Source organism: Mobula birostris, chromosome 25 (assembly GCF_030028105.1).
Source record: "Mobula birostris isolate sMobBir1 chromosome 25, sMobBir1.hap1, whole genome shotgun sequence".
NCBI classification, from domain to species: Eukaryota; Metazoa; Chordata; class Chondrichthyes; order Myliobatiformes; family Myliobatidae; genus Mobula; species Mobula birostris.
The window spans coordinates 50,619,942-50,644,224 of NC_092394.1; the positions used below are offsets into that span (position 1 = coordinate 50,619,942).

General features: G+C 40.1%; 1 protein-coding gene across 2 annotated transcripts in view; it reads right to left on the bottom strand.

The window, feature by feature from the left end:
- The window catches only part of LOC140187782 (E3 ubiquitin-protein ligase rififylin-like), a 51,976-nt gene that overhangs the window by 9,149 nt on the left and 18,544 nt on the right, over positions 1-24,283 (bottom strand). For both annotated transcript variants that reach the window (XM_072243498.1, XM_072243497.1), the window contains 5 exons: positions 15,762-15,949; positions 5,180-5,590; positions 4,919-4,981; positions 3,328-3,538; positions 3,215-3,238 (listed from right to left, as the gene is read on the bottom strand). In XM_072243498.1, coding sequence (XP_072099599.1) covers positions 3,215-3,238; positions 3,328-3,538; positions 4,919-4,981; positions 5,180-5,590; positions 15,762-15,938 — 886 coding nt within the window. In that variant the 5' untranslated portion in view covers positions 15,939-15,949. The remainder of the gene's footprint in view (positions 1-3,214; positions 3,239-3,327; positions 3,539-4,918; positions 4,982-5,179; positions 5,591-15,761; positions 15,950-24,283) is intronic.

Sequence of the window (24,283 nt, forward strand, 5' to 3'; positions counted from 1 at the left end):
ATCTTCTAAATTCCAACGAGTACAAGCCCAGTTCATCCAGTCTTTCTTCAGATGAAAGTCCTGCCATCCCAGGAATCAATCTGGTGAACCTTCTTTGTACTCCCTCTATGGCAAGGATGTCTTTCCTCAGATTAGGGGACTAAAACTGCACACAATACTCCAGGTGTGGTCTCATCAAGGCCTCGTACAACTGCAGTAGTACCTCCCTGCTCCTGTACTCGAATCCTCTCGCTATAAATGCCAGCATACCATTCGCCTTTTTCACCGCCTGCTGTACCTGCATGCCCACTTTCAATGACTGGTGTATAATGACACCCAGGTCTCGTTGCACCTCCCCTTTTCCTAATCGGCCACCATTCAGATAATAATCTGTTTTCCTATTTTTGCCACCAAAGTGGATAACTTCACATTTATTCACATTAAATTGCATCTGCCATGAATTTGCCCACTCACCCAACCTATCCAAGTCACTCTGCATCCTCTTAGCATCCTCCTCACAGCTAACACCGCCACCCAGCTTCGTGTCATCCGCAAACTTGGAGATGCTGCATTTAATTCCCTCATCCAAGTCATTAATATATATTGTAAACAACTGGGGTCCCAGCACTGAGCCTTGCGGTACCCCACTAGTCACCGCCTGCCATTCTGAAAAGGTCCCGTTTATTCCCACTCTTTGCTTCCTGTCTGCTAACCAATTCTCCATCCACATCAATACCTTACCCCCAATACCGTGTGCTTTAAGTTTGCACACTAATCTCCTGTGTGGGACCTTGTCAAAAACCTTTTGAAAATCCAAATATACCACATCCACTGGTTCTCCCCTATCCACTCTACTAGTTACATTCTCAAAAAATTCTATGAGATTCGTCAGACATGATTTTCCTTTCACAAATCCACGCTGAATGAATGCATAGAGTGAATGCAAGCAGGCTTTTTCCACTGTGGCAAGGGGAGAAAAAAAACCAGAGGACATGGGTTAAGGGTGAGGGGGGAAAAGTTTAAAGGGAATATTGGAGGGGGGGCTTCTTCACACAGAGAGTGGTGGGAGTATGGAATGAGCTGCCAGATGAGGTGGTAAATGCGGGTTCTTTTTTAACATTTAAGAATGAATTGGACAGATACATGGATGGGAGGTGTATGGAGGGATATGGTCCGTGTGCAGGTCAGTGGGACTAGGCAGAAAATGGCTCGGCACAGCCAAGAAGGGCCAAAAGGCCTGTTTCTGTGCTGTAGTTTCTATGGTTCTATGGTTCAGTACTTCAGTAAAATGAAAGAAGATGAAGGGCAAGGTGCGTAAAGGAGGTAAACAGGAGGAATTCTGCAGATGCTGGAAATTCAAGCAACGCACATCAAAGTTGCTGGTGAATGCAGCAGGCCAGGCAGCATCTCTAGGAAGAGGTACAGTCAACATTTCAGGCCGAGACCCATCGTCAGGACGAACTGAAAGAAGAGCTAGTAAGAGATTTGAAAGTGTGAGGGGGAGGGGGAGATCCAAAATGATAGAAGTCCTTACTCTTAATAATTTCTCCTTTGGCTCCTCCCACTTCCTCCAAACTAAAGGTGTAGCTATGGGCACCCGTATGGGTCCCAGCTATACCTGCCTTTTTGTTGGCTTTGTGGAACAATCTATGTTCCAAACCTATTCTGGTATCTGTCCCCCACTTTTCCTTCGTTACATCGACGACTGCATTGGCGCTGCTTCCTGCACGCATGCTGAGCTCGTTGACTTCATTAACTTTGCCTCCAACTTCCACCCTGCCCTCAAGTTTACCTGGTCCACTTCCGACACCTCCCTCCCCTTTCAAGATCTTTCTGTGTCTACCTCTGGAGACAGCTTATCTACTGATGTCTGCTATAAGCCTACTGACTCTCACAGCTATCTGGCCTATTCCTCTTCTCAGCCTGTCTCTTGCAAAAATGCCATCGCCTTCTCACAATTCCTTCGTCTCCGCCGCATCTGCTCTCAGAATGAGGCTTTTCATTCCAGGACAAGGGAGATGTCCTTTTTTAAAGAAAGGGGTTTCCATTCCTCCACCATCAACTCTGCTCTCAAACGCATCTCCCCCATTTCACGCACATCTGCTCTCACTCCATCCTCCCGCCACCCTACTAGGAATAGGGTTCCCCTTGTCCTCACCTACCACCCCACCAGCCTCCGGGTCCAACATATTATTCTCCGTAACTTCCGCCACCTCCAACAGGATCCCACCACTAAGCACATCTTTCCCTCCCCCCCCCGCTTTCCGCAGGGATCTCTCCCTACGCAACTCCCTTGTCCATTCGTCCCCCAACCATCCCTCCCCACCGATCTCCCTCCTGTCACTTATCCTTGTAAGCGGAACAAGTGCTACACATGCCCTTATACTCCTCCCTTACCACCATTCAGGGCCCCAGAGAGCCCTTCCAGGTGAGGCGGCTGGGGTGATATACTGCGTCCGGTGCTCCCGATGTGGCCTTCTAGCTTTTGGCGAGACCCGACGCAGACTGGGAGATCGTTTCGCTGAACATCTACGCTCTGTCCGCCAGAGAAAGCAGGATCTCCCAGTGGCCACACATTTTAATTCCATGTCCCTTTCTGATATGTCTATCCACGGCCTCCTCTACTGTAAAGACGAAGCCACACTCAGGTTGGAGGAACAACACCTTATATTCCGCCTTATATCCAGCCTGATGGCATGAACATTGACTTCTCAAACTTCCGCTAATGCCCCACCTCCCCCTCGTACCCCATCCGTTACTTATTTATATACATACATTCTTTCTCTCTCTCCTTTTTCTCCCTGTCCCTCTCACTATACCCCTTGCCCATCCTCTGGGTTCCCCCCCGCCTTTTCTTTCTCCCTGGGCCTCCTGTCCCATGATCCTCTCATATCCCTTTTGCCAATCACCTGTCCAGCTCTTGGCTCCATCCCTCCCCCTCCTGTCTTCTCCTATCATTTTGGATCTCACCCTCCCACTTTCAAATCTCTTACTAGTTCTTCTTTCAGTTAGTCCTGACGAAGGGTCTCGGCCCGAAACTTCGACTGATACCTGCTGAATTCACAGCAACTTTGTTGTGTGTTGGGTGGGTAAAGGAGGCTTGGATGGTTATAATGAATGAACTAATTGATTTAAATTATATGTTTCTGTGTTCTAAATATGAAACAATACCGTGTAACATAGAACATAATAAAAATGTTACTATTTCTTAAAGTGAAAATATGAAGAATCTTACCATCTTGAGATTTGAATTCCAAAGCTACAAAAAGAAATTAAGAAAGTACTTAGTAAACAATGACATTAAGTACCAAGTTGAATTATATAATTCTCTAAATAAATTTCTCCTACCCTGATTCAGAAGGTCTTTTTGGTCATTGTACAATCTTGTCACTCTCTCCATTAACTCCCATTTTTCACAACATCCTTTATAATTTACAAAGTTTCGTGCCAGTATTTCTTTCAACTGGCGCACTGAGAGAGCTTCAATGTCTTCCACACAAGTCAAGTCTGATAAAGAAGCTCTGTGCCGGCCTTGTACAGTTACTTCCTCTGAATCAGACTATAATAAAGCCAAACAAAAACTGAGCGATTAAAGATAGACAGACATGTAATAACAGTATCTCATCTATACAATGATTCAGAACAATTCTATAGCAAATAATGAACTTTTTCCCAAGCTACTTAATCCTTTCCTTCATCAATGAGGGGAATGTAGATATTGCAACCAAATGACTTGTGTGAAACTCTCCACTTTAGTCTGATACATTCATTTATACAAAGTGCCCAGGAAGAGCAACACTTGTTTATACATAAGATACTTTTTACAATTTGGCACGAAGGTTTGTAAATAACTTAGCTACTGGGCCTCTAGATGAACAGAGTTCAACTGTGATTTAGGATGGCAGTCCTTTGGCCACAGGTTGAATGCAGTTGAGGTTGACTCAGACAATGTCCTTCCATGTGACAAGCAGCAGGGAAAGTTTCTATTATTACTGCAGGCTGATTTTTCCTGTCCTTGAAAATTGTCACCACTGCAGCATCTCAGATTTCTTTGCCATATCCTTTCCAGATGTGGCAGAGGTTATGGATTGCTAATTGAAGTTCCTTACCATCAAGTTTTGGAACTTTAGCAAGGGCTGCTTTTCCTCTCCTTCTATCACAACTATTGAAAAGGACAAACTGAATTTAAATATTCTAATATGTGACAATACTGATTGATTCATTAACACTAATGTTAAACTTTGGTCACTAACAAGCAGTTTCAGAAAAACATCCAAGCTCTTTTAACTTCCTCCATACTTAGTCATGTCTACTATGAAGTGGCACTGCCCCAGAATGCCATGGTTTTATCTTTTTTACAGATAATTTCAACCATGGCACAGCTACATTGTTTAATACTCAAAAATAACATTTAAAAAAATCAGCCCAACTAATTTGTTAAATTTCAGAGTGCCAAAATGGCAGTTGGAAATTAGCTTTTATGATTTAAAAAAAATATTATGCAGATTTATATCTCAATGATAGAATCTGACACACAAATTAAAATAAAATGATTGTTTGTTAGGAAAGAAAACATTACTTAAAAGGTAAAAGGGAACTTAAGGAACAAGCTACAGAGCTTTTATTTATAAATTTTATTTGTCTAGTGTAATTATAAAAGCATTTAACACGGAAGCCAAAATCTTTTTAAATATTTTGGCTTTTAAATATTTTTGCTCAAGAGAATGGTTACTTTTGAAGGGATGAAATTATTTAATATTAACGTGAGCAAAATTAATTGGACCACAATAAAAACAGACTAATTTTCTGTGAAAATATGGTCACTGTACCTTTAACATATCACTGATCCCTTTGCAAAACAATTAATGTGACTGCTAATCCATTTTGTAGAATCTTAGAAAGCTATGCTGGTGGAACTTTGGGTAAATATTTAACTTACCCCATTCTCTTCAGCTTGTGCCAAAGTCTCATTCTGATTGTCTGCAGTCACTTCTGCATTCGCCTATATATGCACAAACCAAATTTAATACTTCATATACATTATTCAGATCTCAGCAAAACAAGCATTAAAGCTCAAAATGGAAATACCAGATCACAAGATTTCACTTTTTCAATTTTTTTCTGCAACTAGTACAAAAATTGTTATCCTTGTTCTGCTTCTGTCAATTGTCTCATAAGATGTTATCAAAAGAAAACGTACCAGGTTTGCTTCCTGAGAATGTCTTGGGCTATTTGGGTTGGCTGCTCCATATGGTGGGGGAGCATCATGTGAGGTAGAAGCCGCTGTTACCGTGTGCGTGTTTGATATGAAGGTCTGCTGCTCAGACATATCCATTCTATAAAGAGGAATGTGCATCTGACCAGTTGGTACAGACTGAGGATTCTGTCCCATGACCAAGTCTACGAGATCTGATTTTTCGCGGCACATCTCCATTGAAATTTCATGTAGTTGTAGGTAGTCACGTAATTCTTTTACTTTCAATTTCATCAGTTCTCCCCGGTGGAAGTCCGTAGTACGAAATCGCTGACAAATATGGCATATTTTTGGGCTGTTTTCAGAGTGGATTGAACAGGATGTACAAAAATTCTTCTTACAATCCACACATACGTGCTAAAAAACAGGAAGTATTATTGGCAGCGTGCAATATTTAACACAGTAACTTAATTAATGAGCAGATTCGAGATTATTGCAGTTTCTTCTGAGATGGTTTTCCCCTACCCCAGATAAAAAGTTTTAAAATGCATCAAATCAACTTTGCCTCAAATTTTCCCATGATCACATACTCATAGCTGACCTACATGCTCAAAATAAAATAGATGAAATCTTGTTTTTGATCAGATTTCGGAGCAGAAATCGGCAATTTACCCCATTGAGTCGGCTCTATCATTCCATCATGGCTGATTTAAACCCTATTTCAACCCTATTCTCAGCCTTTGATGCCCTGATAAATCAAGAACCGATCAACCTCCACCTTAAATATACCCAATGACTTGGCCTCCATAGCCGTCTGTGGCAATGAATTCCCTCTGGTCCTGAACTTCCCCACTATAGGAAGCATCCCCTCCACGTTGACTCCATCCAGATCTTCCAATATTTGATAGGAGAAGAATGAGATCTCCTCTCCCTCATTTTTTCTAAACTCCAGTGAGTACAGGACCAGAGCCATCAAATGTTCTTCAAATGTTAACTCTTCCATTCCTGGGATCATTCTTGTGAACCTCGTCTGTACTCTCTCCATTGCCAGCACATCCATTTATTAGATTAGTCCAAAACTGCTGACAATACTCCAAGTGCGGCCTAACCAGTGCCTTAAAAAACCTCAGCATTACCTCCCTGCTTTTGTATTTTAGTTATTTTGTAAGCCTGTGGGGGAAAGACTTCTATGTTTATAGAAGAATCATCATCTATCATTTACCAATGTAAATAACAGTTTCAGAGACAAAAAAAAGTGCTAAATTCAACTATTATGACTTCACCAGGATAAATACTTTTGAATTCAACAAACTGTGATTTAAGTTATTAAATAACTATCCAGTCATCTAAACTGCTGTCAACTCTGGGAATATTAACCTTTCGTTAAAAAAAATTCCCACACTTGGCTTCAAGCAGCTATCAACAAGAGGCATTCCAAGAGATCTGAGGCATGGCTGACCACAAGACATCGATGACTGTTTATTATAGACTTCACATTTGGGGAACAATGCCCCAAACCTCACTAACAAATCTACAACATTCCAATAACATTTTTCTAGAATATTAACATTCACCATCCTTTTCACATTATACAAAACACCCACACATACAATTTTATTGTCCTCAAACTCTTTCTCATTTAGATACAAGAGGGTGCAGCTATCAAAGGTCAACTTTTAACGGCCATTTAAATGTACTATTGAGAACTGTGGTATTCACAGTTTATGGAGCTGTACAGCACAGAACAGGGCCCAATGGCCACCACATCCATGATGATATTTTTGAACATCTACACTAATCACATTTGCTTGCATTAGGACCCTTGTGTTTTGCTGGTTTAGGTGAGGTCCCAAAGGACTGAAGAATAACCAAGGTTGTTCCTTTGTGTAAATTTCAGGCTGGTGAGCCTCACATCTGTGGTACAGAAACTATTGGAGAATATTCTTAGGGATGGAATCAACCCTCATCTGGAAAAGCATAGATTTATTAGGGCTAATCAGCATGGCTGTGAATAGGGGAAGGCACACCCTACAAATTTTAAGTGTTTTTTTTAAGGTGGTGAGGCAATTTTGAATTCATTTAGCTAGCTCACTTTGAATCCCATGCACCTTAACCTTCTCAAACAACTCAGTTAAGCAGTGTGACAGGATTTCTCCTGCACAAAGCCATGCAGACTAATATTAATCAGCTCCCATTTTTCCAAATACACAAAATATTCTCCTTTCAGCTTTTCTAACGTAATTTCCTTACCACTGACGCAAGACTCACTGGCCTGTAATTGTCTAGCTTATCCCTGCTGCCATCCTTAAATTAAAAGATTAGCTATCCTCCAGACTTTTGAGGCCAATGAAGATATTAATATCTCTGTCAGGGCCCCAACAATGTCTTCCTGTGCTTCCAATATCATTAAGGTAGATCTCATCCATACTTGGGGATTTATCAAACCTTATGCCAAACAACACTTCCTCCTTCTTAATACCCCATTTTCATGCTGTCAACAAATCCCTTCCTGATCTTATTATCCTCCATGTCTTCCCCCTTGGATGAGAAATTTTATTTAGGACCTCACTCAAGTTCCCTGACTCCACACAGATCATCCTTTTGGACTGAAAGAGAAAGACGTGGGATCTTACAGGATATCGGCTTTAATTTTTTTTCTAATGATGCCAAAAATAATGGCCCTGAAGATCATATATGATATGGATGATTATGGTCCCTATATTTACATGATACCAATGAGGGCAATTTTAAAATAAAAGACTGGGTGTGTCATTTTAAACACATGACGCAACAAGTATTCTGCTGCCTTTAATATTACAACTCTGAATCAGGTGGAAACCTATTTAAGTAGCACACAGCAAAGCTTTCCTGATTGAATAGGAACAGCAAACAATTTACAGCTTTGGTTTCTCTTTCCTTGCCGAGGTACCAAGAATATCTAGTTCTTATTTGGACAGAAATCCAAAATAACAAGTGCTATTGATAAAGTAAAGATGAGAAGTAAAAAAAGTATGAAGAGAAGAAAGAAAAAGCAACAGTGGCAGAGGGAAAATGAAAACGGTAGAGTTTAGTCCTGCTTTCACAAGATTTCAATGCACTTGAAAGCAAATAAAGAATCTTGAAGCATGGTTACTGTAATAATGAAGCAAATGTGGCAGTAACTTGCACAAACATTCCCGTAGCAGCCAAATGACAATATATTTAGTGATGTTGATTGAGAAATTAATATTGGTAACTCTATACTTTAAATAGTATAAGGGGATTTTTTACAACCACCTCAGTGCACAGGGGTCCATAGTTTAATGTTATATCTGAAACGTGGCACCTTCAAAGATGCAAGGGTCCTGGTAATACACTAGTCAGCCTGGATTCGATTCACAAGATATTGGTGGGCATGTGCAGGTGCAAGAATCCTCTTTTCACCCTCACTCTTTTAAGGTGAATATCTTTTGTTCTTTGGTTATGTCATATTCTCACATTGTTAAACACTGCATATAGTACATAGGAAATAAAAGAAAACTGATACCTTTTTATAAATAAAGCTTTCAAACAGAATGACTCAACGGATTTAAAAGAATTTTTTAAAACTAAACTTCAGACTGGAATAACAGGTTTCATTATGATAAAGTACACATATTCATCTGAAACAAACTAAGATTCATAGGTGTGTCTTAAATTATTTCACTGCTAATGAATATCTTCTTGAAGGTCAACGTCATCGTTAATCAAATATTATTGAGGCTTCATTCGGCACATAAATGAGAGAACACTAACTAGTTTTCACTCAAGATTAGAAAAGCAAAATATCTCAAGTTTTTTTTTGAGAAGTAGCTTTACAATAACTTTGACAAGTTTTTTGACAAGTAGTTTAAACACTTCAGGAGTAAAATTATAAATAAACAGATGAATAAATTATTTTTGCTGGAAAGGATTGACACCTTGATTTTTTTTTTCCGGAAGCAGCAGTCAGTATTTCCCTCAAAAGATTCAAACTCCAGTGCAAATTATTAAAATATTTAATAATACTTCAGTAAGCTTTCCAAAGTAATATAAAAGCTAGGCTCATTCTCATGAGCTAAGTAAACGTAATATACAACAGATTCAAAAGTATCATGGCCCTGCACACAGTCTCGGGAATTAAGTTAAAGCAACAGTGGAGACATTAATATGTCTTAAGATCCCAATGAAGTGAGGAAACTTAAATAGTTAACAATTCCCCACCAAGCACACTTACTTTTAATCCCCAGCAATCAAATATTGATGTTGAAATCAGCACAGTACGTACAACTTTTGCAACATACTTCAGCAAGAGTTTGGACCAATAGTTTGACATAGAAAACAGGCCCTTCATTGCATGCCAATCTTTCTGCCTGTCTGCACTAATTCCATCTAGATATACATAGATAGATACTTCATTAATCCCCAAAGGAAATTACAGCATCACAGTAGCATTACAAGTGCAAAGATATACAATTAGAAGAGACGCAAGAAAGAATAAAAAATTAAGTTACCTTAGTCGAACAAGAGGGCATCATAGGTTGAATCATTATAGAGCCCAATGGTCTAGGATAAATATAACCTCATGTCCCTTTGGAACACCGCAATTGTCTGAGTCTATTACTAAAAGTGCCGGCTGGTGGCGTAGTGACATCAGTGCTGGACTGTGGAGTGGAGGTTCCGGAGTTCAAATCCAGCCAGCTTCCCACCGGCATGCTTTCCATCCATGCGGGGTTAAGAGCTGGTGACCTCTTTGGAAAAAAAAACTCACCCGACAGAAGGCAATGGCAAACCACTACTGTAACTTGCCTCATATGTGAATTCCAACTACGTCAGAACGGCGTGGGAGGAAGTCGTCCACTACCCGGAAAAATTCCGGATGTGACCTACATTAAAATTATTACTAAAAGTGCTCCTCTGTTCAGCCAAAGTGGCATGCAGAGGGTGAGAAACATTGTCCAGAATTGCCAAGATTTTCTGTAGGGTCCTTTGTTCTACCACAGCCTCCAGTGTGTCCAGTTTGACTCCCATAACAGAGCCAGTCTTTCCAATCAGCTTATTGAGCCTGATGGCATCACCCATGTTGATGCCATTGCCCTAGCACACCACCACATAGAAGATCGTACTGGCAACCAGAGACTGGTAGAACATGCAAAGGAGAGGCCTGCATACTGCAAAGGACTTCAGTCTCCTCAGGAAGTAAAGGGGACTCTGGCCCTTCTTGTACATAGCCTCTGTGTTGGTGCTCCACTCAAGTCTGTCATCCAGGTGCACCCCCAGGTAGTTGTAGGTCATCACCACATCCACACTATCAAAAATAGTAACAGGGAGCATTGCAGGCTTAGTCTTCCTAAAGTATATCACCATCTCCTTTGTCTTACTGATGTTGGGCTGCAGATGATTCAGCTTGTACCATTTGACAAAGTCCTCCACCAGGGCCCTGTATTCATCCTCCCGTGCGTCTTTCCTTTATAAACCCAACTATTGCTGAGTCATCAGAGAATTTCTGCAGATGACATGACTCAGTGTTGTATCTAAAATCTGAGATATACAGGGTAAACAGGAAGGGAGCCAATACAGTCCCCTGTGGGGCCCCAGTGCTGCTTATAGCAATGTCTGATACAGTTCTGAAGATGCACAAACTGTGGTCTGCCAGTAGGTAGTCCATTATCCAGAATACAATAGAAGTGCTGACGTGCATTGAATGGAGCTTTTCCCCAAGCAATGAGGGCTGTATGAGAAATCAAAAAACATGATCCTCACAATGCTGCTCTGCTTATCCAAATGGGAGTAGGCTCTGTTCAGCAGGTACATCGTCAACCTCAATGTACTCCTGGTAGGCAAATTGCAGGGGATCCAGGGTTGATCTGACCAGGGGTCGGAAGTGAGCCATGGCCAGCCTCTCTAAGGTCTTCAGGATGTGTGAGGTCAGGGTCACAGGACAGTAATCATTCAAGACTTTTGGCTGGCCCTTCTTGGGTACTGGGACCACCCACGTTGTTTTACACACAGTCGAGACCCTTTCTAGGGTGAGACTCAGATTGAAAATGTGGTGGACAACTCCACACAGCTGCTCAGCACACTCCTTCAGATCTTGTGGTTCATACCATCCAGTCCCAATGCTTTGTCGTGTCTGAGTTTACCCAGGGCACTTCTCACCTGCTCAGTAGTGAAGGGAGTTGGTGGAAGATAGGGGCTGAGGGAGGTGAAGATCTCATTAGAATCATATCCATCTACATCTTGCCTATTTAAGTACCCATCCATGGCTCTTAGAGCAACCTGTGTTTGAGCTCACTAGAGAAAAGGCAATACTGAATTAGCTGTTGTGTGATGAACCAGATTAGAGTAAGGAGCTTCAAGTAAAGTAACCTTTAGGAGGCAGTGATCATAACATGATACAATTCACCCTGCAGTTTGAGAGGGAGAAACTAAAATCATATGTATTAGCATTATAGTTGAATAAAGTGAACTACGGAGGCATGAGAGAGGAATTGGCTGAAGTCAATTGAAAAGGGACACTAGCAGAGATGATGACAGAACAGCAATGGCTGGAGTTTCTGGGAATAATTCTGCTATGGCGAACAGAAGGCAACCAATGTCTATTGATTGGCTGTCAACCAATCCCAGGCTGATTTTCTCTGATTGATCATTGCTCTTGACAACTACTCGACTACTTTTTGTGACCTTCAAATCATCATGGTCTGTTGCACAGTTGACTTTTGGTGGTATGGTTTGCTGAGTAATGGTTATTCCGTGTTCCAGCTTTGTTCTGTCTCCTGGTTCAGAGTCTCATCAGCAAATGAACACAATAACTTTGGAAGGTGCAGGGTCAATTCATCTAGAAGTAGTAGAGGTATTCTAAAGGGAGAGCGTAGTATTCTAAAGACACATATGGCTGACAAGGGAAATCAAGACAGCATAAATGCAAAAGATACATGCAAAAGTTAGTGGAAAGCTAGAGGACTGGGCAAGTTATAAAAACCAAAACAGGCAACTAAAAAGCAATATGGAGAGAAAAGATAAGAAAATAAACTAGCCAATAATATAAAAGAGAATGCAAAACTTTTTTTCCCCAGATATCTGAAGAGTCAAAAAAGAGGCAAAACTGTTTGAAAATGACACTGGACAGATAATAGGGAACAAATAAATGGTGACCCAGCAATAAGTATTTTGCATCAGTCTTCACTGCGGAAGGCAATTCGACGTGTCAGAGGGGAAATGAGTATAGTTGCTTCTATAGTCAATAAGAAGGTGCTAAAGAAGCTGAAATGACTGAAGGTAGGTAGGTAGGTTACCTAGAGTAGATGGATTACACCCCAGGGATCTGAAAGAGGTAGCTGAAGAGACTGTGGAAGCACCAGTAGTCACCTTTCAAAAACACTAGATTCTGGATTGGCTCCAGAGGACTGGAAAATTGCAAGTGTCACTCTACTCTTAGAAAGGAGGGAGGAAAAAGAAAGGGAATTTAGGCTTCAGTGGTTGGGAAAATGTTAACAGTCTATCAGGATAAGGTTTTGGGGTACTTATAGGCACACACTAAAATAGACCAAAGTCAGCATGGTTTCCTTAAGGAGAAATAGTGCTTCACAAATCTGCTGGAATTCTTTGAGGAAATAACAGACAGAATGGACAACGAAGAGTTAGTGAAGGTTGTTGATTTGGATTATTTGACGAAGTTCCACATGTAAGGCTATGAAACAATATAAGACCCAATGGTATAAACAGGAAGAATATTAAGATGGGCAAAAGATTGGTAGAAGGCAATACTGGGAATAAAGGTTTCCTTCTCTGGATGGCTATCAGAGATTAATGGTGTTCTGCGGGAATCGGTGTTGGGTCTGCTACTTTTCACATTACATGTTAATAATCTGAATAACAGAATTGCGGCTAGGTTTGCATATACAAAGATAGGTGGAAAGGCAGGTTGATTTGAGCAAACAGGAGATGTGCGAGAAAAACTTGGACATTAGGAGTATGGGCAAAGAAGTGGCAGATGTATTGACTTTGGTAGAAGGAATAAAAGCACAGATTTATTACAAAATGAGTAAATTAAGAAATTGGAGGTGCAAGGGGACTTAGGAGTCCTGGTGCAGGATTCACTAAAAGTTAACTTGCAGCTCGAGTTGGTGGTAAGGAAGTCAGATGCAATTTTAGCACTCCTTTTGAGAGGATGAGAATATAAAAGCAAGGATATAATGCTGAGGCTCTAAGGCATTGGTCAGTCCACGTTTGGAGACTGAACAGTTTTGGGCCCCATATCTAGGAAAAGGTGTGCTGGAGTTGGACAGCGTCCAGAAGAGGTTTATGAGAATGATCTCAGGAATGAATGGGTTAACAAATAAGTGCTTGATGGCTCTGAGCGTGTACTCGCTGGAGATTAGATGAATGAGGGAGATATTTTAAACTACTGAATATTGAAAGGCCTAGAAAAAGTGTATTTGAATCTAGGACCAGAGGGCACAGCCTCAGATTAGAAAAATATCCCTTTAGAACAGAGATAAGGAAGAATTTCTTCAGCCTGAGGGTGGTGATTCTGTGAAATTCATTGCTACAGACAGCTGTGGATGCCAAGTAACTGGGTATATTTAAAGTGGATGTTAATAAGTTCAGAGCAGCAGTCTCGATGGGCTGAACGGCCTAATTCTGCTCCAATGTTTTAAATACCTCTTAAACAGAGTAATCATTCTGCCACCTCCTCTGGCAATGCTTCTCAGACATCACTGTACAAAAATTGTCCCTTAAGGTCCTAGGTAAAATCTCCCACTATTCACTTTATATCCATGCCCTCTTGTTTTTGATACCCCTTTTGATACCCCTTCTATGGGAAAGAGATTCTAGCTACCTATCCTTTCTATACCATTTACAGTTTTATTCACTTCTATCAGGTCACCACTCATCCTTTTCACTCCAGGGGAAACAGCTATGGATGCTGCCTGATCTGCAGATTTCCTTCACCATTTTGTGCAAGTCTACCAAGCCTGCAAGACCTAGACAAGAGTAAATACAGTTTTACATATGTCACTGCCACAGTACATCCTAGATATTTTCTGGTTTTACAAGATCACCCACTCAGAAGTACAGAAGTCCATCAATATGCAGTTATTACTGAACCAAGAACATTTGCACTGGACAACAGCTTTATTCCTAAGCTTACACTGCATAGTGAACCTGCCACTAGGACATGACTTGTTGGCTGTCCATCCCTTTGATAGCTCTGGGCAGGATTTTAAGATTGGATGCGTCAGCACAGAGAATGGGATTGTGGAGTAGAATTTGTTTATTTCACAAGAGAGACAAAGTAAAAGGGAATGTTTATATTATTGAGAGGAGGGCTCAAAGTAGAAACTAGAAAAGATTGCAGAGAGTGCCATGTCAGATAGTACCACTGAGCCAGACTAGGCAATGCTTAACATAGAGTTGACTGAGAAGAAACAACCCGTTGTCCTTTAGAATTAAAGGTTGCTTCAACAACCATCAATATATATTCTTCTTTTCCAATATTTTTTATTGATTTCTATATAGAATACAGAGTCTAAGAGAATACATATTATAAAACAAAAGAAAAACTATAATAATACCAGATACAGTATGTTGAATCACATTAACAAACTCCTTACTCTATATTCATATAGATTAGATTGATTTGTGTATTAGAATATAAACAATTTTATTTAAAAAAAGAGATCTACACCCACTACCAAAGTCGAAGCTGTTTGGGGAAAAAAAAGAAAAAAAAACTTACCAGATAATAAAATATGCTATTAACCAACTTCTGTACAACAAGTCAAAGATTATGAAAATAATTTAAAAACGGCCCCCACGAATTTTGAAAATCTTGGTTAGATTCTGAAATTGAGCAACAAATCTTTTCTAAATTTAGGCATGCCATAACATCCCGTAACCACTGAGCATGATTAGGCAGAACAGCATCCTTCCATTTAAACAAAAGCACCCTCCTAGCCATAAGAGAGAAAAAAGCCAGGATGTGCAAATCAGATGTCTTCAAAATGATATCTTTCCTTCCAACAATACCAAATAGGGCAGTCAAAGGATTAGGTTTGAATATATATTCAAGATAAAAAAAAATGTGCCCATCATTGGATATCTGCATTTAATTTTAATTAAGATACATTGATAAATTATTTAATCATTGTATATCTGGTTCACACTGAGCATGCTCAGGGAAGATTACATTAGCAGAGAGGGGAAAATTGGAGAAAAAAAACCATGAAAATGGCCACTACAAACAGGAGGTGCTATTGACACGCCCATGCCCCATATGAAACAACGAAATAAAATTAAGATATTTCTTAACTTGTCTCTTCATTGCATACTGTATCTGTCCAATGGAACCAATTTTATCCATGTGTCTTGTTATTTCTTCTTCAATGATCGCTTCAAACATTTTTGCAACTAGACATGACGCTAACTTATATACCTGCCTTTTGCCTTTGTCTGTTTTACATTCCAACTTGCTTCCATTCTCAAGAAATAAATGTAAAGAATAAACAGCACAAAAAATAAAATTATTTCTAACCTGCAACTTCTGCTTTAGTTCAATTTTAATTTCTATCTTACAATATGTACGTACCTTCCGTGAGGCATTTTCAAATTGAGAACCACAAGCTCGACATGTGTTTTCCAATCCAGGTGAAGATGACTGAGAGTTATAGCCTGCATTAGTGTATGCCTGCCTTCTAGAATTGTACTCAGGTTCATCCATTGTTTGATTGTCCAAACAGAACCAGTTGCAGCAGGAAGCCCACATTGCAGTGCCGTCTGTATTAATGACAGAACAGTGATTATTTATTTACCCAGAATATTCAACCAAACATTCAAAAAAGTATCAAACTCGTAATGGATACTTGATATGTCACCAAAGACTCTAGCAAGTTTCTACAGATATACCCTGTGAACATTCTAACTGGTTGCATCACTGTCTGGTATGGGGTGGCTACTGCACAGGATCAGAAAAAGCTGCAGAGGGTTGTAAATTCAGCCAGCTCCATCGTGGGCACTAACCTCCTCAGCAATGATGCCTCAAAAAGGCAGCATTTATGGTAAGGGTTCCCACCACAAAGGACATGCCCTTTTCTCATTGCTACCATCAAGGTGGTGGTACAGGAGCCTGAAGACACACATACAACACTTTAGAAACATCTTCTCCTTCACCAGATTTCTGAACGTACAATGAACCATCCTATGAACACTAACGCACTATTTTCTCCTTTTTTGCACTACGTATTGAATTAAAATTTTATATACATTTCTTATTGTAATTTAGCATTATGTATTGCACTGTATTGTACCACAAACAAATTTCACAACATATGTCAGTAAAAATAAACCCGATTCTGATACTGAAAGTATTCATGTTACATGAGCATCTTTGTTAAGCTGAGGATTTATTGTCCACCCAAAGGTGTCCTCAAGATGGAGCTAAGCTGCCTTTTAAATCACTTCAATCCCTACGGTGAAGATACTTGATGCTGTTATGTAGGGAGGAGTTCCAATATTTTGATTTAGTTGGTGCAACTTGATGCAGGTATTCCATGCACCTGCCACCTCATACTTCTAGGTTATGAAGGTGCAGGACTTAGTATGCTGCTGAAGAAACCATGGTAATGAGGTACAGGACATCTTATTGTGTATTTGACATTCCACCTGTAGAGCAAAAAGGGTATTTTTAGAGGGATATAAAGTATGTCTATCATGCAGGTGGTCTTGTTCTCAATGGTAACAATCTAAGTCTTGTTGGAGCTGTGCTCAAAATGGAGGGCTTTTTTTATGTTGGAAAATACTAGTCAGGAGGTTAGCAACTAGCTACAAAATATTAATTGTATAACTTGTTAGCTGGTACTATGTTTCTAGTTTCCTGAGACTATTTTGGAGTCTAACTGTAAAGGACTAGGCGATTTTCAGTATGGCTAATAACAAGGGAAGGTTATTCGATTCTCCCTTCTTAGAAAGGGCTCTTGACGCCATACAGCATGAATGCTACTTTAATTTTCTAGGACAATCTAACCTTGCAGCTGGCCACAGACTGCTTTATTAAACAAGGAGTTCTGGCTCCATTTCAATACTGCAATGCCAACATTCCCACTCTGATCTTATGAGAGAGGGAAGAACATTATATGCAGATGCTTAACATAGAGGGTCCCTAGTGAATTCCTGCAGCTTTATGCTAGAGCTGGGATGACTGACCTCCAGCAACCACCTTGTGTGCTGGGCAGTACGTACACAATTTCCTTTGATTTGGGCTTCTTGACGTCAAAGCACCCTTTAAACAAGACTGTGGATACCTGAAATTCCAGTATTTGGCCCATGATAGGCTGTTCAGGTGAAAGTTAAACTAAAGTCTTTTCTATGGTGGATGTACAAAATCCCATGCACAAATTCAGAGGAGGACTGATTCCCAGTGACTGTAGGTGGACAGATTATCTGACTGTTATCATGTTGTTGAGGGATCTCATTGTAATAGCAATGACAGCCAAATTTATACATCAATAACTAAATTACAAGAGGACCTCACTTGGTGTAAAGTGCTTTAGGATGTCTTGAAAATATGTGAAGAGGATATTAAAAAAGACATCCGTGTTTGATGAAAACTAAAATCAAGCCTGAATATGATCTGTGCTGGTCAAACCACAGTACAGCACTGGTGCACTGGTCATCACGTGCTGTTTGACCACACTGTAAGTGACAGTTCTCATGATGGGTTGGCAATTCACTAAATTGAAGTATTGTTCTGGAAAGGCAAATCCGAATAATTTCCTATTTTGTTGAGTTGTGAAAGTGTTGCTGTAAAGTAACAGTTAGGCAAGCAGCATTACACATTCTGGAGTACTATATTGAATATATTGTCTGATTATTATTATTTGACCAGCACAGATCATATTCAGGCTTGATTTTAGTTTTCATCAAACATGGATGTCTTTTTTAATATAATACATTTGTTCTAGCCACTATACCCAGTCATTTTTTGGCAGCATATCCAGTTAAAATCCATGCAGGTCAAACATTTGGCATTTCTGATTGAAAATGGTATTCTGTGGTTCTGCCTTCACTAACAATGCTTGCAAAATCATTGATTAAACAGGACCCTCTTAATGCTATGGCTCTAGAAACCAAAGCCAAAGTCAAATTTATTGCTGGTCTCTTTAAAGAGAGGCAGTAAAATGTGATTTGAAATCAAATGCCTCAATACATTTCCTCTGTAAACATCTTTGTTTAACTAGTGTTCACATCAGTCTTGCTGTTTCTGCCTTACCCATGATAGTTGGTTAAATGCAAGAAAATCACTTAGATCAAACAAAACATGTAAACCTGTGAATATTCAATCAAAAAATATCATTCAAAATGCTCAACAGATCTTAGTGTAACAAAAGACTGAGGAGATATTAAATACTAACTAAAGCTGGAACCATTATGCATACAAAAACTAAATCCCCTTTCAGCAAGCTCCATAACTATAAACACTAAAAGAGCAGCTCATTATACATGGTACAACACATCAAATCTCAGCATGGAAATGTAGATACATAGCAATTAACCTCATGCCTTTCAAGCCATTTATAAAGCAGTTAATGTCAGAAATATGAAATCATTTTAAAAATGGGATTTCAGTCTCTGAAGCTGATGCGAGAGCAGCCTTCAGGATTGGTCTGGACTACCTGGCCCAGATGGGGAACCTGGTCAAGTACTAAAGATCTGTGCCATTCAACTGGCTGGAGTGTCTACTGTGATTCTTCATCTCTCATTTCGGCAGTGAGCTACCCAACTGTTTCAAGCAGGCTTCAATTATACAGGTGCCCAAGAATGTGATAACCTGCATCAACAACATTGAACAGTACCACTTACATCCACTGTGATGAAGGCCTTACAATGATGGTTGGTGATGAAAAACACCAACTCCTGTCTGTATAGAGAATTAGATCTGCTCCAATTTTCCTCCTGTCACAAAATGCAACATTAGGAATAGAAATACTTTTTGAGGCAGTGGATGCATGCCATGAAACAAATTCTCCAAATAATAATGCTCTGATTAAAAGCAGCAATGTAACAGGTTTTTTTTAAAATCAAGGAAATACTATAAAACACAGCAATGGGAGAACTTGGTGCAATTCAAATGAAAGACTGAAATTAAGGATCATCTTACAGAAGAGACTGATGATACTCTCATAATTAGATTCAATTGCTTCTCTCCCCCCCCCCCAAAGATCTAAGTCTCTTCCTCACATTCATTAACTTAAGGTCCATGGTTCAACTGCCACAATGAGGCCACATGGCCACATTCACATTGGAGGACCACATCATATTCCATCTAGGTGGCCTCCAACCTGATGGCATGAACACCGATTTCACTAATATCCAGTAATTTACCCTTCTCTCTTTTTCCATTCTGGCTCCTCTTTTTTCCCCTTCTCTTCTCCTCACTTGCCCACCACCTTTTTCTGGTGTCCCTCCTCCTCTCCTTCTTCTATGGTCCATTATCCTGTCCTTTCAGATTCCATCTTCTGCAGCCTTTTACCTCTTCTACCTTTCACTATCCAGAAGTGAGGCAAGATGACGTTAGAATTGAAGTCCCGATACCCTGAGTTGTAATAGCATTGTGCTAGCTGCTACACTACTGTGGCTAGCTGATTAGATATTTGCCTTAAGGAGCAGCTACATTTAATAAAGTGACCACTGATTGCATTGCCAAGTCAACATGGCATGAAACCGAGAGAGCAAGTTGCAATTGGTGGTCGTCCCATGTTCCTATTCTTCTAACCTGCAGAATTTACAAGAGTGGTTTTTTTCATAGAAGCTCTGTCAAGTTTCCAAAGTGTAATTTGACTATGGAATATTTTACAGGGGTGAAGTAACATTGATTCAAGAAGCAAATGTTTAAAGTGGTGAGGTAACAATTTAGCCACCTACTTTGTCCTGGATGGTGCTGTTCAATGGATGCACCATAGAAAGCTTTGCTCAAGACCCGTGACCCAACCCAGAGGAAGTGCAATGCAGATTAAGTAGAATTTGGAGTTGGAGGGTCTGTCCTATGAGGGGACGATTAGCTTCCATTCACCAGAGCCTGAAGGAAAGATGGACAAATTCTTCAAGGGACTGGTGTCCAAGAAACCAGGACCATTCTCCAAGACCATTTCCCCTAATCAACCAGTGTGGACCTAGTGGGTATTATCTCATGAATAGCATTTAATCTTGCCATTCTCAATGGCTTTTCTTTAAAAAGTCAGTGTTGTTAATCTTTTGATTTCTTTCTCAAGAGATCAAGACCAATTGGAATAAATTTAGCATTAAATATATTTAGACTAAAAAATAAAAATTTAAGGTGTTGGTGAGATAAGAGATCATTCATTAATATTCTGAACAACAGAAGATTAAAATAACACATGGCTTCTTCTTGCTTTATAAACTGAAGACAAATTACCAAATCTAATGCATAAAGGGAAAGAACTTAAGTTTACATAGCAACTCCCAAATCAGGGCATTTCAAAGTCTTTCGCAAGTACACAGAACACTTCTAATGTGTAGTAAAGGCAAACTGTCCGTGTGCACAAAATCAAATCCCACAAGGATTTAAGATAAATAACCAAATCTCTTCTATTGAATTAATTTGAGAAATGTTAGGCAGGACACCAGAAACAATTGTCAACTGCTTTTAAAATAGTGCCAAAGAAGCTTTCACTTTCAAAGAAAGGGACATACTCTCCTGTCTAAAAGACAGAACCTAAAAGTGCATTACCAGTTTACTGTTGCAATGTGTCAACTTAAACTGCAAGTAAATTTTATCTCTTGAACCTCTTACAAGCTTCTAATGAGCAATACTTTAAATATTCAGAAATATTCTCACTGTTATAGAAATAAAAATATGGGCACAGGTGTTGAATGTTTTACACAAAGCATCCATTATTAGGCAGTGCAGACAATTTTCCCCTCTACCCCTTCCCTCTAATTCCTCACTCTGGCCTCCTACCTCTTCTCCTCACCTTCCTACCACCTCCCCCTTCCCTTTCTCCCATGATCTACTCTTCTCTGCTATCAGATTCCTCCTTCTCCAGCCCTTTACCTTTTCCACTTAGTCAGTTTTCACCTTCCAGCTTCTCACTATCTTTCCTCCCCCACCCACCTAGTTTAAAATTCAAAGTCATTTTATAGCGTAGTGGAGAGTATTTTCACTGACTGCATCATGGTCTGGTATGGAAACACCAATGCCTTTGAAAGGAAAATCCTACAAAAGGTAATGGATTCAGCCCAGTACATCATGGATAAAGCCCTCCCAAACATTGAGCACATCAACATGAATCGCTATCATAGGAAAGCAGTATCAATTATCAGAGATCCCCACCATCCAGGTCATGCTCCCTTCGCTGTTGCCATTAGGTAGAAGGTGCAAGAGTCCGAGGACTTGCACCACCAGGTTTAAGAACAGTTCCTACCCCTCAACCATCAGGCTCTTGAATAAAAAGGGATAACTGCACTCACTTGCCCCATCATTGAACTGTTCCTACAACCAATGATCACACTTTAAGCACTCCATCTCATTATTTCGTGTTCTTATTATGACATACTGTATATGTACTTTGATAATAAAATTTACTTTGAACTTGGTCACCATATACAACTCTGAGATTCGTTTTCTTGCAGGCAAACTCAATAAATCTAATAATCAGAATAGAATCAATGAAAGATTGTACCAACAGGGCGGACATCCAGAGTGCAAAAGACAGCAAACTGTCTTTTATAATAAGAAGAAATAAATGAGGAATAAATATTGAGAACATGAGATGAAGAGTACTTGAAAGTGAGTCCATAGATTGTGGGAACAATACAGTGAGGAGGCAAGTCGAGTAAAGTTGTTCCCTTTGGTTCATGAGCCTAATGGTTGAGAGGTAATAACTGTTCCTGAACCTGGTGATGTGAGCCCTGAGACTGATGGTTCACCCAGAGCTCCTGGTTCAAGATTCAAAATTCATTTATTATCAAAGTATTATGCAATCTTAATATTTGTTTGCTCACAGGTAGCCAACAAAGCAAGAAACCGAAAAAAAAACAAATTAAATGAAAAAAAATAAAAAACACACGATGTGTGAGAGAAAGAAAAAATGAATACAAATCATGCAAACAATTAGTCATAGTCACACTTTATTATTTCCGGGGGAGATTGGTTTTCGTTACAGTTGCTCCATAAGTAATAAATAGTAATAGAACCATAAATAGTTAAATAGTAATATCTAAATTATACCAGTAAATTATGAAATAAGTCCAGGACCAGCCTATTGGCTCAGGATGTCTGACCCTCAATGGGAGGAGTTGTAAAGTTTGATGGCCACAGGCAGAAATGACTTCCTATGACGCTCAGTGCTGCATCTCGGTGGAATGAGTCTCTGGCTTAATGTATTCCTGTGCCCACCCAGTACATTATGTAGTGGATGGGAGACATTGACCAAGATGGCATGCAACTTAGACAGCATCCTCTTTTCAGACACCACCATGAGAGAGTCCAGTTCCATCCCCACAACATCACTGGCATCATCAATTGAAGCAAATAACAACAGCATATCAAACCAAAATTGAGTCCTCAGGTCCAAACCTTGTAGGCCCCAAGCCTCGCTTATCAGTTCATCATAACAGGCACGGAGAGTAATAGCTGGGGCAGTCTTCATAGCCTCAGTGCCATAGAAGGAGGAGTGATCATCGCAGAGAGTGAGTGAAATTGGAGTGAAGGCTCTGAATGATTTTGTGTAGACACACGCATCTTCCACTGTTTTTAATCAAGTCCTTGACACAGTGGTAAATTCATTCAGATCTACAAATGATTCCTTGAACACGGGGCAGTCCACCAACCTGAAGCAATCCCATAGCTGCTCCCTGGCCTCCTACTCTTTAGTCTGTGCCTGTATGCAGGTAGAAGGACAACCAAGTAATCAGTTTTCCAGAAATATGCTCTGGGCATGGAACAATAGGCATTCCTTCTTAGTATAGTTGTCTAGTGTGTTGGGACCTCTGGTGCTACAGGGTAAATGTTGATAGTAATTGGGCAGGGATTTCTGAAAACAAGCTTGACTGACACCCACAACTATGATATAAAATGTGTTGGAAGTTGACTATTTCTTGTTTGCTGACGGCATCATCCAGTATCTCAAGTGCTTGATTATAGTTGGCCATTGGTGGTATGCAAACTGCAGTCAGGATCATGGAGGAGAACCCTCTTGGTAAATAGAACAGCCAGCATTTAATCATAAGGTACTCAACATCGGGGGAACATGAGTACGACAAAACTGCCACATTGGAGCACCATAGAGAGTTTACCATGAAACACACACCTCCACTTTCTGCCTTTTCCGAATCAGCAGTTTGATACATCCTACGTATCAAGAAGCCTGTGGGTCTGATTGCTGAATCTGGTGTACTCTCAGTAAGCCATGTCTCGGTGAAGCACAGAACACAACAATTTCTTATTCTTTGTGATACAGCATCCTTGCCTTCTCCAGTGACTGCAAATTTGTTAAGTTAATGGGTAGAGGGGGCCTATGCCTGTGCATTTCAGCCTGTCTTGGTGCCCCCTCCACCATTCGGCCTTGGTTCCAGCCAAGGTGATGAATCTTTGTCCGCTTAAAGTTTCTGCTGTCCGTCAGAAGATCGTGAAATTTGTAGTTCATTGTTTGCTGCTTAAAGGGAAATTTCATGCTGCAGATTGAAGTCAGAATAATTCAAAAGTATATTTTGAAGTTTTGTACATAGCCTACAGAACATTGCCATGGCTTGCCAGTGCCATCTTGCATTTAGCTTGTTCTCCTTCCCCTCCTCCCACCTTCTTATTCTGGCATCTGCCCTCTTCTTTTTAAGTCTTGATAAATGGTCTAGGCCTAAAATATCAATTACTTATTCATTTTCTTAGATGCTGCCTGATCTGAGTTCCTCCAACATTTTGTGTGTGTTGCTTTTCGACTTCCAGCATCTGCAGGATCTTGTGTATTCATTTAACCACCATAAAAAGAAACCCTAAACTTCACAATTGCCCTCAGTTACTTAGCTATATATTAGCTGCCTTCATAAGACACAAGTTCTCTGGAATTCAAGAGATATTAGTCTGACAGCCTGGTCTAC